General features: G+C 44.9%; 1 protein-coding gene across 1 annotated transcript in view; it reads left to right on the forward strand.

Moving 5' to 3' along the window:
* Positions 1–18,656, forward strand: part of MYO1E (myosin IE) — a 190,441-nt gene that overhangs the window by 150,475 nt on the left and 21,310 nt on the right. Inside the window, exons 20-25 of the mRNA XM_023616529.2 lie at positions 1,417–1,561; positions 5,358–5,472; positions 5,909–6,078; positions 7,481–7,626; positions 14,969–15,115; positions 16,684–16,841. Of these exons, the coding sequence (XP_023472297.1) occupies positions 1,417–1,561; positions 5,358–5,472; positions 5,909–6,078; positions 7,481–7,626; positions 14,969–15,115; positions 16,684–16,841 (881 nt within the window). The remainder of the gene's footprint in view (positions 1–1,416; positions 1,562–5,357; positions 5,473–5,908; positions 6,079–7,480; positions 7,627–14,968; positions 15,116–16,683; positions 16,842–18,656) is intronic.

Below are 18,656 nucleotides of genomic sequence, written 5' to 3' on the forward strand. Positions count from 1 at the left end.
CCTCATAGTAGCTTCTGGGAACAGAAGAGGGTCCTCTTCTCCAGAGGCCTGGGGCCCATTTACTGCCTGTGTTCTAGATGTGCCTGCTCATAGCATGCCTTCCAACTTCTCACCCACTCTCTCCTTCTCTGATTACCCCTCCTTTCTTCCTTCCTTCCTTCTTTCCACCTGAAGTCTTTGGTACCTTCTGTATTTGACATCCCGGAATGTACTTCTCTCTCCTCTATTATGTCAGCCTCTTATATAATTCTAGTGTTTCTAACATAGATCTGTGTAGTAGACTGTATAATCTTTAAGATAAATATTTGCATATAAACCAATCCATGGCTTCTATGTGGTGCTGTGAATAAAGGACCGATGGGGGTTCACATCCCAGCTCTGAGCCGGCTAAGAGCCTTGAGGGAGTCTCTTATTTGCCTGTGTTTCCTACTCGCAAAATGGAAAGACCAACCCAATCAGATCGCTGTAAGAATAAAATGAGATCATACATCTAAAGCACCAAGAACAGCACCTGATGCAGAGGGAGCAAATGTGGGCCATAATGTTAGTTATTACCGCTGTTTGCCAGGCATTATGTAAGGTGCTTGGTGTGCAGGATGAACCCACTTGTCCTCATGGAGCAGGCATAAATTAACCAAATAAGCACAAACATGAATTAATTACAAATTATGATACATGCTCTGAAGAAGAAGAAAAATTTTCTATGAGAGAAAATAGCAAGGGGTGATTTTTGCCTGGAGGGTCCAGAAAGATCTCTGGAAGTGTTCCTGAAGAGGAGTCCCCCTGAGCAGGAGCAGCCCTGGGAGGAGTTTGGAGAACAGCACATGTAGTAGAGGGAACAGCATGGGCAAAGGCTCTGAGGAGGGAAGCAGTGTGCAGGAAAAGAGGCCCTCCTCCCAGGAGCACAGTGAACCAAAGGGAGAGGAGAGGCGAGATTGAAGAAGAGCTGAGAATAGCCAAGGACCAGATCACCAGGGCCTGGTGACTCAGGATGCACAGAATCCCAAACATGCAAGTTGATACATAGTAATAATAATGGCTGCTTATGGGAAGCTGTACAAAATTCTTTGCATTAATTGTTAAGTGCTCTGGGGAAATCAATATTGAGAAAAGACCTTTTGATTTTGCTTGAAGAGTGTCGTTGTTGACATTTCAGCAGTGCTATTTTTAGACAGTGGTAGAAAGGAAAAGCAGACTTTCAGCAGGGCGTTAACATGGAAATGGTCAGATAGGGACGGAGTAGGAGGCAGCCCCGAAATGGGCATCCCAGACCCAGGGGATTTCTCCGGTCATCGAAGGCCATCCCTGAGCCTGTGAATGGAGGGGAATGTCTCACCAGGACCCCAGTAGCACTTGGTGCCCTTGAGGGGTGGTCCAGTGTAACCCTGACCCTTCTCTCCCTAATTGTCCTCCCAGGTATGCCATTCTGACCAAAGCCACCTGGCCCTCGTGGAAAGGAGATGAGAAACAAGGTGTCCTCCACCTGCTGCAGTCCGTCAACATGGACGGTGACCAGTTCCAGCTTGGGAGGAGCAAAGTGTTCATCAAAGCGCCTGAGTCTGTGAGTGCGCGGCCGCCCCTCCCCTCCTCTGTGCTACCCCCTCCCTCTCCTCTGCGCTACCCCCTCCCCTCCTCTGTGCTACCCCCTCCCTCTCCTCTGTGCTACCCCCTCCCTCTCCTCTGTGCTACCCCCTCCCTCTCCTCTGTGCTACCCCCTCCCTCTCCTCTGTGCTACCCCCTCCCTCTCCTCTGTGCTACCCCCTCCCTCTCCTCTGTGCTACCCCCTCCCTCTCCTCTATGCTACCCCCTCCCTCTCCTCTGTGCTACCCCCTCCCCTCCTCTGTGCTACCCCCTCCCTCTCCTCTGTGCTACCCCCACCTCCCTGCAGCTCCTCCGCTGGTCCCCTGCCGACAACATGGCTGGCTTCTTTTTCTTATCATTTGGCTAATGCCTTAACGGGCATCTCCTCCAAGAAGGCTTCCTTCTGCTCCCAATCCAAGGGTAGGTCCTTCCCTACACCCCTGCTCCCCTGTCACCTTCAGGGCACTCAGCGTGTATAGAGATGTCATCATATGATTCTTTCTCTTCTTACTTACTGTATCTCTCCCATTCTAGATGACCATCTCCTTGAAGTCAGGCACCCCTGCCTGTTTATATGCCATTGTATACTCAGAGCTCACACAGGGAGTGGCTCATAGGAGGTGCTTATAGGTATTTATAGTGTCCAGTAGTGTCTAAACTAAAAAGGGACTTCTTTGTCCCACAAAGGAGGCTTAGGTAAACCTACATCCTCACGTGGGTGATACCAAACAGGTCATTTACACGCAGGCCCAGGCTTCCTCCTTAAATGCAGAGAGAACCTAGGGGGGTGAGAATTCCTAGGATTGTACCTTGAAGACCATGAAGGAGTCTGGAAAGGACTGTGAGGAGACAAATAGGTAGGGGGAGAAATCTCTGGTTTATAGAGCATGAATATTTACCAGGAAGGAATTCAAACATATTCATTTTACAATTCACAAACTTACTAGATCTCTACAGATTAATTTCTAGGAACTTCTTTATGTTTCCTAATGAGGGTGTGGTCACTGTAGGCCTAATGAATGTCCGTAGGAAGATCTCAGTTTGAGCAGGAATCCAACACAGCCCCTCACTTCTTCTGCCCAACTAGCTCTGGGGCTATGGAATAAAGACATTACTGTTTAAGTTGGAGAAACTGCTAGAACTAACCAAGTTTGACATCATCATTTCTTGAGATTCCTATAACAATCACAAGACTCCATTTCAATCGTCTATGGTAAACTTGGCAAAGTTAGTCATCAGAGCAAGGGGAAATAAAATGAGAACTTGGAGTAATAATGGAAACTTTAGGCAAATCCTGGCCTCGCAATGAGTTTTCTTCTCCTCTAGAATGGAGAAGAATGGAGAACCTTACAGCTGCTGTTCTGCCTGCCTCATAGGATCAGCCTGAGACTCAGAAGTGAATATGGCTGTAACTGAATGGCTTTATGAACCATAAAAATTATTAAATAAATAAGTGGCACACGTCGATAGAACCCATTTATGAAAAGTTTGTGGTAGCATTTTCCACTTTGAGTTATTTGTAGCTTCACAGCAATTTCATTTCTAAATATAAAATGAAAATGTTGTGTCATACACCATTAAGCATCCCACAGAACAGTTCCTGTTCTTTCTAAAACGGGATGGAGTGATTTATCAGTACAATGCAGCTCCTCTGTTGTTTTATACCTACTTTTGCTTTTTCAACTTGCTAAATTTTCACATATAATTAAAAACAGCTTCAATGCTTTTCATTCTTTTTTTTCTGATTCAGTTCAGCTTTGAGGTTTTACTTCCAAAATTAACATTTACTTTTGGTTTTTCTTTTCCTTTCTTCCTCCCAGTTGCTTTATTACCGTCACTTGACTCTCATTTCCCCTGTCTTTTCACACATACACACACACTCCACTACTCTCTCCCCTCCCCCATCACTCATCCATCCACACCTAGCCTTGACATTGCAAATACTTGTACAAAAATTGGTTTTTAAAAATCCACCTTGTGATTTTGCCTTGGCTTTTACAGGAAATGCACTGAACACACAAAATAACCCATTTGCTTTTAAGAACCCACGTTAGACATCAGGCACCAAAGGGTTTGGTCTTGTGTATTTGTTACATGTGTCCATGATTTTTTTTCCCCCTCTCTCTCTTTTTTCCTTGAACCTCCCTGCTTTCTCACCCCCCATGGCTTTTGGAAAGAACCTAAAACCCAACTAATCTTTGAAATAGTCTATAGGATGTTGGGAATTGGTTGTTTCTTCATCCTTTCTGAGTCACAAGTGTGTTTTCTGTGCCATTCCCAAAATAGTTCTGGGAAAGAAGACGAAAACAAGACTTACTCAGAAACCAAACACACAAGATAAGAAACACCAACGAATATTCTTACAACAGGCAACCGCAGGGCTCAGATTTTAAACATTCTGTCCAGTTGTTAAACCATGTATTCCCTTTTGTACTGAGAAATAAATGCCTCATGCCTGTTGTATATGGCACTGAAGGCTGTGGATTGAAGTGACCCCTCCCTTGGTATTTTGAGTTTGAGGTCTTTCTGCACAGCTGGGGCTGAGAGAAGGAGAAGCTGAGTGACTGGAGGAGATAGATGTGACTCCTGAAGCTAGACCCAGATAAACAGAGACCACAGATCAAGCCCAGCTGCCTTCAAACCACATTTGCTTGTTTACTTCTGGAACATTTTTGCAATGGCTATTCATCCTCTTTACTTTGGATTTTTGTTGGTTTCTTTTCTTTTCTTTTTTCCTAGAGAGTCATGTGAACCACTTCCTAGGTGAATGGTAAAGTTTCCCACCATTCTGCGAGTTGATCAAATGCCGATTTACAGAGAAAGACTTTTGTGTCAAAGTGAGGAAGAGGCTACAGAGCCTGGAAGACCTTGGTTCACTTTCCAGCCCCACCCAGGCTTCGTTCCAATTTTCCCATCTGTAAAATGGAGACACAGAAATATGCGGCTCGTCTAGGTGTTGAGGGGTTGAATGATATAGTGCATATGAAGTGTCTAGGGTGATTCCTGACCCATAGTGGGTACTCGGTACATTACAGCTCTTTGCTTTCATCTTCATTATTCCAGAGCTTCATTGAGTAGGATGCAACAATTAGTATTAATTGTTAAAATGGCCTGAGTTTCAAGACCTGCCAGTGTCTGATACGGGTCTTTAAGCAAAAGTGTCTCAGCCCCTCTTGGTGAATCCAAGTCCTCACTAGCACATCGTAGGTCCAGCTCCGGTCACTGTGGTTATTATCCTCTGCCCAGTGACACCTTGGGGAATCCTATGAGGCAGGAAATCTATACTTTCATGGTACTGACAGTAAGGCAGTCCTCCTTCCACAGCAGCACAAGCTCTGCTCCTTCAAAAGCTGGAAAATTCTATTAAGAGGCTTTAGGCAGCACAAAACAATAGCCTCCACCAGCTCATTCGACCTAACCACCTAGTATCCTCTTTGGACCAGGGTGGGGAATAAGTGGATGAAGGTTGAGTCACTCATTTGATTCTCACCGGGATTCTGAGCGAGGTAGGGCAGACACCATTAAGGTCCAACTGAATACTCTCAGACCCAGCTATTTTCCATTATGTTTTTTTGTTTAAAAAATCTGTAGATACAAAAGTTATAGTGATCCTAAACAACATGCCCTAATAATCATTTTTTCACATTTGTTTATGAGTCTGAGAAGCTGCTTTCCACGTATGTCCTTGACTAAAATCAAGTGTCCCTGAAATAACCCCAAAAAGTGATGCTCAGGTCTTGTGAATTGGCTCACATTTGTCTTCTCTACGTTCACAGCTATTTCTTCTAGAAGAGATGAGAGAGAGGAAGTATGATGGGTACGCTCGAGTGATACAGAAATCTTGGAGGAAGTTCGTAGCCCGGAAGAAGTACGTCCAAATGCGAGAAGAAGGTATTTGAGTCATTTTGTTTCACACACTTAACAAATCTCAAGAGGAATTTAGAGCTCAGGTGAAGTCACAAGTTCATTTGACTTTGCATATCATGCTGTGTGTTAAAAACCTTGCGTTCAGGGGCTGGCCCCGTGGCCGAGTGGTTAAGTTCTCGAGCTCCGCTGCAGGCGGCCCAGTGTTTCGTTGGTTCGAATCCTGGGCGCAGACATGGCTACTGCTCATCAAGCCACGCTGAGGCAGCGTCCCGCATGCCACAACTAGAAGGACCCACAACTGAGAATATACAACTATGTACCAGGGGGCTTTGGGGAGAAAAAGGAAAAAAAAAATCTTGCATTCATTTAGAGCTTCTCTGTGTATTTCCACACTAAGTATTTCCCTCCTTTCTCTGGGGAACCAATCCCTCTCCTTTCTCTGCGCTTCTGGGAATTGCAGCCTCAGACCTCCTGTTGAACAAGAAGGAGAGAAGGAGAAACAGTATTAACAGGAACTTCATCGGGGATTACATCGGGATGGAGGAGCACCCGGAACTCCAGCAGTTTGTGGGCAAGAGGGAAAAGATCGATTTTGCAGACACAGTGACCAAGTACGACAGGAGGTTCAAGGTGCGTGCTGACCTCCTGCCTCTGAGAGTTCACCGAACAGATTCCTTAGTTTTAAAAATCACTCATAATTGTGCTTTTCTTATTACCAAAACAGAACATGTTCATTGTAGAAAAACTTAGAAAATACAGATAAGCCAAAAGGAAAATAGCCACCTATACCCAGAAAAATCGCTGTCAACACTTTGTGTGTAGAACTTTTTTATACAACATGCATTTGTATATTTAATTCTACAAAAATGAGACTACATTCCGTGCTGGTTTATGTCCTGGGTTGTTTTTTTCTTAAAATATGCCAGGGAGAACTTTCCAGATTAATAGATATATCAATATAATTATTTTATTTAGCTGCATCATATTCCATTCAACAGATGCTTCACTCTATTTTTAACCAATTTCTCATTATCCATTTTTAGTGGGTTTTTTTTTTTGTTTGGGGTTTTTGTTTGTTTGTTTACTGTCATAGAAAAGGTTACAGTGAGCTTCCTTTCACACATATCTTTGTGCGTTTGCGGATGCTTTTGGAATAAATTGATAGGCGTGGAATCATTGGGTCAAAAGATTCAGAATATCAAGCAATACTGCAAAGTGTTCTTACCCGTGACACCACCACCAAAGGGACAGCTGATTCTTTTACTTCCACCCCTTCCCTTAGACTCTTTTTTTTGCCCAGTAAGATCTGGGCTCCAATGAAATCTGCAGCCACAGTAGTTCACAGACCCAGGAAGAGCTTTTTGTTTGTTTGGATTTGGGTCAGGAAAAAAAATGAAATAAGCAAGGATTCATATAACAAGGAAGATGATGCTATTTTGCTGAAACCAAATCACTCCTTACAGCTGCTCTGCTGGCAGATTTGAATGCGAACATGAGTAACTGGGGCTCTCAGTAGTGTTTGGGTATAAGGTGGTCGGTAACCCACATATTCCAAAGTTTCTTTTTATTAGATTTTTAAGTTAGTCACTGAAATGAACATTTACCGATTTCAGAAAGTAAAAATTTCGTGGGCTCACAAAAAGCATCTACATGGATACTTGAGGGATCCCTGGTTGAGAAGCACGCTCTAGTAGATAATATGGTAGAGTCACCATGTGTGTTGGTTTGCCTGGGACTGTCCCTTTCCACCTGCTGGCCTCATATCTCACGTGGATGCATGTGAATTTGCTATTTTTGTAAGTCGGGAAAGTCAAACATCAGCAATTTCATACATGTCAACCTAATAACCATCAACAATGCCCTTTTTCATTCTTAAGGGACCTGGGTAGATGATAAATGGAATGGGCATACCAATGGCAGTGAAAATTTGCTACCCAAGGCAGTGTCCCTTTGTCTGGTGACAGATGCCGATTGTGTGAACAGCTGTCACTTTGACTTGTCCGCCACTTTCTTAAAGCGCCTCTCCTTACAGGGTGTAAAGCGAGACCTGCTTCTTACTCCAAAGTGCTTGTACTTAATTGGACGAGAAAAGGTCAAACAGGGTCCTGACAAAGGCCTCGTGAAAGAAGTGCTGAAGCGGAGAATAGAGGTGGAGAGGATCTTGTCCGTGTCCCTCAGGTGAGTGGTGAGGGGATGGAGGGCGAGGAGTCCCATCTCTTCTCGACATCACCATCCACTATATGAAACACAGCCTGGAGCAAGGCTCAGGCAGGCTCCCCGATTGTCAAAATCATGATGAAGAGAACAGAATTTCCTCTTCTTCCCAAGGAAGACCTGACCCTCATAGGTCTCAGGGCGTCCTGAAAGGCCAGGAATGAGGTACCAAGAGAAGATTACCGTCTGGTCAGCTCCTCTAATCAAAGGGTACTCAGATCATTGTTTCCATAAAATTTGAGAAACAAACTTAGTATTTGGAACAAACAGTATAATTTCTCTTACTGAAGTGGGGTCGAAAGTCCAGAACCATGTCTCCCCAAGCCCACCTCAGCCCCTTTGAAGACCTAACCCATATTCCCAGCAAAGGCCCAGGCAGAGGTGGCCATTAGGTCATCAGGATTGCTTTTTAGTTTGCCGTGATTTCTGATTGTCCTGGAAAGGAAGTTTCCTTAGGGTCCTTTCTGCCTGTTCATGCAAGGGACGGAGTACAAATTGGTCTCCATAATCTGTAGCCCTGGAGTCATCGCCAAATGCTCCCTTCAACTCCAAGTTCACAGGCAGAGGCTCTTGCTCTTCCTGTCAACACTTGGGCTTTCAGTTGGCAGGGGGACACCTGTGCGGGAGACTTCCCTCAATCCTCTAGTGCTAAGAACTCCCAGACTAAGTCTGCCCTGAGGAGAGCAAATCTTCCCGGTCCGTGGGAGGCTGAGGAAAGAGGAAGAAAGGCTCCTTTGAGCCCAGTACCTTCCTTCTTGAGTTGTGGCCCTGGGCCCTTTTGAGAATTCCGCTGCCTTACCCAGGACAAGCTTTGGGCTGCCATTGCGTTGAAAGTAGTGACGTTCTGGTCTCTTGTGAACCTGGCTTACTGGAATTGGGACACCTCTCTAAACTCTTATTCTGCACAGAAGACAAAACTGCTGTGCTCAGGACAAAGCAGGGCTTTTTTTGCTCTGGCATCTGACCTATCAGGCTGGAAATCCTGGCTACGGTGTGATAATCCAGAGCAGGTTTCAAGTTGTGTCCATTCTTGCCTATGTCACTGTGGTTTCTGATTCTACCTGTTCCCAATTTTCCTGGATAAAGGGTCAGGCAGTGCTGTGAGGTTGAGTGTTTAAAACATTGCAACTCAGGATGTGGTAAAACTTCTAAGCAGATGAGTCCATCTGCAGCCTTCTGCAGCCCCACCTCAGGTAGGTCTCGGCGCCTTGGATTTCAAGGGAAAGCTCTAGCCTCTAAGACCTGGTTTTCAGAAGGTCTTCCTGAGCAATTTGGCTTACTGGCTGGGCCACCATCTGAGTTGGGTGGCCTGCTGGCCACACTCTTCCAGCTAGCTGTGCTGTGAGGCTGCCTTTGGTGTTCCGTGGAGCCCCACTGGAAGCTTCGCTTTTTTTCTTGTATGGGGAGCAGCTCTACCTGGGCTAAGCTGGGTTGGCTGAACTGCCCTGTGTACACTTGACAGTAGCTGTGGAGGAAAGCCAAGGAGTCGCAGCTCTGGGGCGCATCTGCTCACTCCCTGAGGGGGATTGTTTTTCTGTTCTTATCACCCAGGTCTGTCTTCAGCCTTCAGACCATTCCAAGAGTGCTTGGTCATGAACAATCATAATATATCTACATTTCTATCAGGCGCTTTGACTCTTTGACACTGTCCTGTTGATCAAGTCCTTGAGGCTTATCCAGGTTTGGGATAGTCACAGTCAAATTTTTTCCTTCTGTCTTTTTTTCTTCCCTCATAGCCTCCGGGAATACAGTGTGTTTATCACCAGCTTCTTTTTCTGCTTCCTCTTTAGTATTCACAGCCTGGACATTTGCTTCCTTGTGGCCTTTCCTTTTTAGAGGATGTAATAAAATGAGGTACTTAGCCTGAAAGTTGTTCTGGCTCTAGGGGAAAAACTAAGAGGCTGAGTCATCCTAACTTGTGATCTCTGCGTGTTGCAGTTGCTGAGCGCCACACTTACCAAGACTAGTACTGCTCCCTCATTTCCTTTACCCATTGGATGTAGGCCAGTAATCTAAACCAAGCTAGAAATGCCACCAGACGGGTGATGTGTGTGCCGAGTCAAACCAAGAGTAGAAATGGATTGTGGTACCAGACCACCAAATGGGTGTGTGTATTGTGTTCTCTGAAAATATTTCAATACTGGGGTAGAGAAAGATCTTAACAGTCGTCTTGCACTTCAGGAAAAAAAGTTGTAACATTTGTATGTGTTTTGAAGGCTTTAGGAGGCTTACTACTTGACTGTTAGCTAGACTGATCACCTAATGGCTCCTTCTAGTTAAGACTATCAGAGGGTCCTACCAGCTTGATCTTTCAGCCCATCTCTAACTCTTCTAACTACCGCCAAAGCAAAGTGGCCTCACAGCTCCCTAGTCAAACCAACCAACCATATAAAAGCAATCAATGAGACGATTTGGGAAATGCAAGCATGACTAAACAGTTGATATGAAAGATTTATTGTTCATTTCCTTAGGTGTGATGATGGTATTGTGGCTATTTTTATTTAAAGGGGCTTTATCTTTTAGAGATACACACTGAAATATTTAAGGATATAATAATATAATATTCATATTTTGCTCTAAAACAACCTATTTTGTCTGTGGAAGTCGGAAGTCTGGACATGTAGATAAATATGGTTTTTTGTGGATTGATGTCTTGAAACCTTCTGACATAGAGGTTCATTCTGCCATTCTACTTTTTTTATATTTGAAATTTTCCATAATAAGAAGTTTTTTCTAATCCTCTAGTAAACATCATGTTTTTAGAAGTCTTGACCTTTTATGAATACACTGAAATATGTCTCGTTGAATTATAGTTGAAATGTAAAAAAATTTTTGAGTTACATGAAAAAAATAGGGTAGGCTCTAGCTCAGAGAGATATGAGGACTGCAGTTGCTGAAAGGGACTCTTGGATAATTTGAACAGGAAAAATCCTTATCTAAAAAAAAGTTAGGCCAAAACACTGATGCCTACAGTTCTGCCTTCACTGGGACTTGGTGAGAATATCAAGAGGTGGCACACCACGGTACAGTGCGACATGGAATTTCTGAGGTTCGGGGGACCTGCTGATGGACGGCCAAGCATCGGGCTTCGAAGGATCCTTCAAGAGCTGCTTCTTCTCTGAGTACTGACTTGGCCTCACTCTTATTTGAAAAAGTCGATTCAATAGAAGGGTGGCCACAAGGTGTAATAGCCTATGTTCCTTACTCTCCTCTTGCAGGCGATGAGATTGGTACTGTAAAATCTCATATTTGGGGCTCTCTGATGGGGCTTCTCATTCCCGTAGCTGACCGCTAGAGGCCTAAGACCACAAGCTACGTGGCTGCCTGTCTGGGTCAGTAGATTTTCCAATACTTGTATGTAATTCAAAAAGCAACCGCTAAGAGGCGGCTTTAGATGGAGGCTCAGCCCCCTTGGTCATAAACTTCTTGCCTAAAACATTTCCTTGCCCAATTGCACTCACCTCTGGCAGTTAGAACAGCCTGCTCAGCTGACCTGAGGCATTTCTGAAATCTGGACTCAACTGTGGCCTTTGGGCTTTGGGAACCTGGAAGTTGTCGACATTTTTAGACTGACCACCTGCCTTGGGTTCAGCCCTGGGATTCCAAGGTGAATGAGACGTAGTCACTGCCTCAAGGAGCTCCTCGCATTCTGGAAGGAGGAACAGATACCTGAGTAAACATGTGCATACGGGATACAAGTGCTCAGAAAGTGACGTTCAGGATGCAAAAGACAGGAGGGAGCCTTCCCCCTGGGGGTCAGATGAGGCTTCTCCCGGGAGGCCTGTGGTGAGGTCTGACACAACATATGTCTGCACTTTCTCAGAGAAATGAGGGAGGATCCAAAACTGGTGCCACTGGTTTCTCTGAGTGGTAGAATTCTGGGTAAAGTTTATTTTCTTGTGTATTCACGTCTGTGCTTTCCAGTTTACTAAAAGGAGCATTTATTTCATAATCAGGAAACATTTTTTAAAAGCTTAAATAAAGGCAGGCCTGTCCTTGGAAACTGCCTTTTCAGCTTTAAAAAAAAACTTCTTTAAGACTTTACTCAGTGTTTTGTAACTAACGTGTTTGCGAAGAAGATATTGGTTAAGGGAGCAAGAGAGAATTTTCTAGTGTTGTCAGCAATACAACAATAAGCCACAAAGACGAGTGGATAAATAGCAAGTAGAGCCAAACCAGGGACTAGTAAGGCTCTTTCAACACAGGAGACTGAGTCAAACATCTGTAAGGAATTGCAGCTTGAGCGTATGAACAAGACGGGGTGAAGTCCAAAGATAAGTCTGACTTTTTAGAATAAATAAATGTAAAAGCTTTGTTTTCAGATCTAGGAGCATGGGCTGAAGAGGCGGAATGAGCTGAAACTCTGGCCGGGGTGAAGATGCTTTCACTGACCCCTGTGCCTGGGTCATTGAGGGAGGGGTTACTGAATTGGATGGTTGAAGTCAAAGTGTCCAAACATGCTCTTCTCGTTTCCAGACTCATGCTGATAATTGACCTTGAAGTTTTGGCCTGCTTGCTTTTTCTCTTTATGGTAATGAACTCCTAATACATCTAAGCACATTAACCCGCTCAGGGTTACGGGTGTTGTGCTCATTTAGCCCTGTTGAATAATTGCCGTTCCGCCTGAAGTATAGCCAGGCAAACAGACATGTCCAGGCCTGTCAGAGAGCACTTGGAGTTAAGCAACTAATACAGGAAGGAGTTTCATTCCTCACCCCACACACCAAAAAGCGGTGCCTCCTGTTTGACTCTTTCCCCATTGCGTGTGCTCCCTTGCTAAGGCGGCAGTCTTCTTATACCACTGCTGGAGTGCTTGGACTCTATTTCATGAATCCCAAATGACTTGGGGGAGCAGCTTCTCCATAAGTGCCTTTTGGAGTTTTGAATTGCTGTAATTGAAGTAATTAAGACAATTCCAGAGTTTTCATCTGGCCAGAATCTGGAAGATGATAGTAGCTTTGTGGTCACAGCTCCTGAAGCATTATTCTCAACCTTTTGGAAATGATTCCAATTCCTAGTTTGGAAAAGTTTGTGGTCAAGAAAGTACAGTGGAGCTTGTGAGCTGTCCTGCAATACACATTCTCTTCCTTACATATCAATAGCTGGCAGCCTAGCCAAGGACTACGTTTCCCAGGCTTCCTTGCAGCTAGGTGTAACCATGTGACCCACTACTGGCCAATGGGTTGTGAGCAGAAGTGACTTGTACAACTTCCTAGTCATAAGTTTAGTGGGAAGGAGTAGGTGCCTGGCTTCCAGGCACTGTGGAACTGTCATGTTGGCCCTCAATTGCTTTTGCATGTGCTGTTGAGTGACAGAGATAAAAACGCTATATTGTTTAAACTACCAGTTGTCAAAATCTTCATCACAACAGAAAAACTTATAACCCAACTATCACAAGTGTAGGCAAGAAGCATGGTTGTGATGTGGAGATATCTGAAAATAGACTCTTGAGTTAATAATAGTGACCAAGTGCTGCACCCAAATGGCCATTATTTGTCCAAAAGCCACTGTAAAGTATTCTGATTCCACATGGAAGAAGAGCTCTTTGGGTGCTCATCTTCAGGAAGCAGGCTGTGAAGAGCCCAGCTCCTCTCCCTGGTGCTGGTATCTCGCTGGTAGTTGACTCCACTCCTCCCCTGTGGTTTGTGCATGCTGCCATTCTGTGCCTTTGCATTCCAACTGTGCAGTGGTCCTGCCTTTGACCTTCTTTCTCCTGTGGATTACCAAGCTCCTTTCCTCTATGACAGCTGAGGGGTTGAGGATGCAGGGAGACAGGCCGTGACTATAGCTCCCGGCTCTGTCAGGCTCAGGTCATTAGCTCCCTGCCTCAGCCCAGAGACAGAAGGTTCCTGACAAGCCTGGGATCGTCCACCAAGGCTCTCTCTGCCCAAGGAAGACATCTGGTCTCCAGGACTGCCCACTGTGACCTTGTCATATTGATAGGACTAAAAAGAGAGACCACAGGAGTTGCAGTTTAAATTTTTCAAATTCTACACAAAGGAAGAGTCCCTGGTCTCAAAGATTCTCTCTACTCTGGTCCTCCATATGATCCACTTGCCTCACCATCTGGCCTTTTCACAGCCACAGTAATCCTACTGGTGCCCCGGTACCAGGAGCCCCGAGAGCAGAGCATAGCTCCTATGTGATACAGCACAACTCTGGTTACTAAGAGAACCATGGCTTTGGCACATTCTGCGCCTGGAGAGATTAAAATGTTACTTTGGTCAGTTCATTGAAGGAGATTCACTTAAATTGTGTTTAATGCCTGGAAAAATGCTTATCATCCCTCATGAAATGTCATTCTTCAGAGGGCTGTCTTAGATATTTGACAGTGGTACTTGGAGGTACTTGTAAATGTGTATATTATGAAGCCCTTGGAATGGTGGCCTCCTTCAACTGAGCTATACATCTAACAGCTAGGGAGTAAAAAGTCTCAATTATACGTGTGTTGTAGTTTCCAGGAAGTCTAGCTGGGCCTGGAGATGGAGCTGTGTCTAATCACTCCCCCTGAGCACTGAGCACTTTCTCCATGACTGGGTTTCCTCGGCCTCTTCCTTCTAAGCTCCCTGCAGCTCCTAACATTCCCTCCTCTCCAGTCCTGAGTTTCCCCACAGCCCAATCCCATCCAAACATGCAGTTCCTGCAAAGCTGTGTGCTTTCCCCGTCCCGCGCAGTTCACCAGCGGGAAGGTGATGATTGCGCCTGCTTGCTGTGTGTTCACCTGTCCTGTGTGCCTGTACGTCTGTGTGGTGGTGCATCCAGCAGCACCTGGCACGCAGTATAAGCAGAGCACCACATCCCCAAAGGCTCCTAATAAGTGCGTATGAAGCCAGGCCCTTGGCTTCCCTCTGATCACTGAGCTTACGGTTGTTCAAGTTAGGGTTTATTACAATAGCTACAAGCATATCATAAATTCTGCTAACTTGGAGCTTAGAGGACTTGTTCATTTTCAGCCACGTTCTATTCACAGCATTCTGGAGTTTTGTGATCTTAAGAACACAGAAGATGAATTTGAAAATGGATTTTTCTAAAATGCAGACTAAATTGTCCTTAAATTCTTGATTTTAAAAATCATTTGGGAAAAGTATTATAATTGTGATTTTGCTGGGCTATAGACTTCCTTTGAAAGCAGATTTCAATGACTTTATCATGTAGTTCGTTGTTGTTATGTTTGGTTTTAAAGATTCTCTCTTACTGAAAGACTATAGAAGCCTAGGACTATCTTACAGGATAAATAAATGAGTGAAAAAAATAATGGAATAAACATAAGTGCAACTTGCATTAAGTCTTTCCAATCTCTTTGCAGTACTATGCAGGATGACATTTTTATTCTTCATGAACAAGAGTATGACAGTTTGCTTGAATCCATCTTCAAAACTGAATTTTTAAGCCTGTTGGCAAAACGTTATGAGGAAAAAACTCAGAAGCAACTACCTCTGAAATTTAGCAATACGTAAGTTGAGAACCGGGGCCCAAACATCTGAGGGAAACTAAAAGGGACCTCACCCGTGGGGTCCAGGCTGAGAGGAGAGCCTGCGGGGTGGGGTGTGTGGTCTGACTGGCTCCAGTGGCTTCAGTGAAGCCCAGCCTCGGGTGCCTCAGCGCCCCCTGTGGACTCTTAGAGGCTGAAGAGGACAGCCTGGATGGTTGTCACAGACTTTGAAAGGGTCACTTTCACAGTTCTGTGAAATAATGACTTCATCAAATGGTGTATTTTATCATTTGAACAAAGGTCACCAAAGTGGGGCAGAGGAAAGCCAATTTTTATACATCATCAGTAAAAGAATATTTTATTTAGCAGAACAAATAGAAAGGGACTAAGGCTGGAAGAAGAAGAGACTGGAATAGGGGCTTAAGTTCCCAAGATGTATGCATAATAAAACCTGTTGGTGGGCCATTTGGGGACTTGGGTGCTGCGATGGCCAGTCTTGTGTCTCAGCTCACCTTCATTTGTTTTAGCAACATAGTCTCGTGGACCAGATATTTCATACTGTTGAGCTCCTAATCTCATATTTGCTGAGTGAGAGTTATTTGGCTTTTCTTCTTAAATTTCCCCATCTATAAAATGGAGGTATCCTCCATCCCTTCCCATTCATGAGAATGAGGCCAAAGTAAAGCCTTAGTTCATGATGAGGGACACTTACCATAACTAATGCTGCTGTGGGTGCAATGAAATAGATCCTGGTAGCAGCATGAATTCATTACAGTTTTTCCACAGAACAATTTGGCCATCCGTACCAGGCGCCATTATTTGTGTCTGGGAATTTGTGATAAGGGAATAATTCAAAAAAAGGATGAATGTGTGTAGCCAAGCCACTCAATAGAATAATAGGCAACTACTTAAAATTATGGTTTTCCTGCCTTACAACATGAGAAAATATAAGCTCAACAAGTAGAATATGGAATTTCTTTCTGTAGGCATATAGGCAATATGAAAAATAGACACTGGCAGAGGAGTTCTAGAGTTGCGAGCACGCCTCCATTCTATTTGGGTTTTGGTTGCTAGTGTTGTCTTTTTCCCTACCTGGCGGGGGTGGGGGTGGTGATGGAGCAATAGAATGTAATTAAATAATAGCCACATTCTATGCTAAGGAGACACAGACTATTTTGAGTCTGGCATCTCTCAGTCCTCCACAAACACAGTCCCAGGGAAGTCAGAGAGAGGCACAATGACACACCACAGCAGTGTGGCTGGAAATTGTCCCCATCCTTCTGTCTCGCAGCAGTCCCGCCAGCGTCCACCTGACAAGTGACCTTGGCACCTGTGAGGGGCCCCTCCTTCACCAACTGGTTTCTCGCAGGTGCTGGATCCCAAATGCTTCTGCCTCTGGTCAGTGGGCTCACCCTGCTGCCAAAGCAAACCCATGGATGTCAAACTCATGCCCAGGGCCCTGTGCTGGTTTGATGCTCTGGTCCTGCCTCATTTTTGCCCGGCAGCAGATTCTCTACTGGGGTCTGTAAGCACCATTGTCTCTCTCCTTCTTTCCGACTTGTTAATTCCAACAAATATGCTTGTCGCAGGCTTGAACTCAAGTTGAAGAAGGAGAACTGGGGTCCCTGGAGTGCAGGGGGCTCCCGGCAAGTGCAATTCCACCAGGGCTTCGGTGACCTGGCCATCCTCAAGCCCAGTAACAAAGTGCTGCAGGTCAGCATCGGACCCGGGCTGCCCAGGAACTCCCGTAAGTGTTCCACGGGTCCCAGGGGCGGGCCGCCACCTGGGCTTCTGGGCCTTCCCTGCCTGGCCCTCGCTCACCCTGCTGCAGGCCAAACTCTCTCCTCACCAAACACTCGTAACCTGTGCACAGATCTGCGGGGCAAAGAACCAGTACACTTAACTGCTTCCTGTGGCTGGGGTTTCCTTCAGACTGAAACGTTTCAAAAGAAACCAACGTCAACGCAAATGGGCAGGTTAAACCTTTCCGAATGATTTCTTAGTTATGTATGGTATTCCAGGCATTACAATATTAATTGTGTTTAAAACCAATCAGTTTGTTGGCTTCCAATTTCCCAGCCCTTTCCAGTTGGATCTTATCAACAATACAAACCTTATCCTTCCTGTCCCTTTTAAAGAAATTGACCACATTTACCATCTCCCCACACGGTTTCACTATGTTGCTGTGCATCAGATCCAATATCTCCCACCTCCACTTTAGCGTGCTTCATTAGAAGCCTCACATGCACTAACTCACTCCTTAGTCTAACTCCTTTATTGGCCTTTGATTCTTTTTCTATTTATAAATGACATTCATAAAATTGTTTTATAATGCACAGTATAATCATATATGCTATGTATTCATATAATGTAGATATCTTCATATAATTTAGTCCATGTGTATGATCAATGAAGAGTATATAGACAGGCCTTTATGAAATCTATCTACCAAGGTAACATTGGCATGTCCTGTAGCTCACTAATACAACACAGACAAATAGCCACCCAGAAAATGTTGGTGTATGTCTGTGTATCAGTTGGTACTTGCAGAAAACAGCCAGCACGTTTAGGTGGGATTTTTGAAAAGACCTTTAAATAAAGGGATTCTTTACTGAGATGTGGGCAGGGTAAGGAGACAAAGTGGGGACCCAGGGATAAAGAACAACAGAACACCATTATTACCCCTCACCCTGAAGAGACAGAGGGAGGAAAGAGTTGAGCTTAAGGATACAGGCAGAATAAGTACCTTGACTTCTTTTTCCTCTGGCACTCCAATCTCCTGCCAGTGCCTCCCACTGGGCAAACCCAACTGGAATGCAGAGGCCTAGTGGCCCAGGTGAGCCCAGGGCACAAAGCATGGCAAAGAAGGGCTGCAGATAACCAGAGGATGTGTGCGACAATGTTCAGTAGCCCCCAGAGTGGAGCATTGTCTAATACGGTGTTTTGTGATGTCTTCAAGGGAGCAGGCAGGGAGTCCGGGTACCGAGCGGATAACCCTCGGCAGGTCACTTCTCCTTGCCCCAGGGCCTGAGACCAGCTCCTCTGCTTTGTGCTATTCACGCCTTGTCACTTCCTGCCCTTCTCTATTCTTCAGCCCTTCTTTTTATAAGGGATTCCCTCTGCATCGCTCTTCCTGCTGGTTTAATCCTACCTTCCTTCCTGTCCCATTTGAGACCTTAACTTATTGTTTTCCTTTCCAACATACATGTCTCTGCAGAGATGTCATGTGGCCACCAGTGGCCCTGCGGCCCCCGCCCTAATTCTGGCCCACAATGATGTTTCATTTAGCACCAGCTTGTTTTCTAACTCTTCCTTTCTGTGTCAAGGATACAAGTCTGCTTCTACCCTTCATGGTCTCTGTTTAACTGGAAGACTCTAGAACACAAACTCTTGCATGAAAGTCTCTTGACGTAGGCAGATGTGCAGTTGATGCTGACATGTGCTTCATGCCAGGGACCATGACGTGCAGCTCACATGTTCAACTTCTGTGCTGTGTTCAGAGCATGAGTGCAAACATTATAATGTTCCATCTGTCTCATTTGAAAGTCTACAAAACTACAAA

Source organism: Equus caballus, chromosome 1 (assembly GCF_041296265.1).
Source record: "Equus caballus isolate H_3958 breed thoroughbred chromosome 1, TB-T2T, whole genome shotgun sequence".
Taxonomy (NCBI): Eukaryota; Metazoa; Chordata; class Mammalia; order Perissodactyla; family Equidae; genus Equus; species Equus caballus.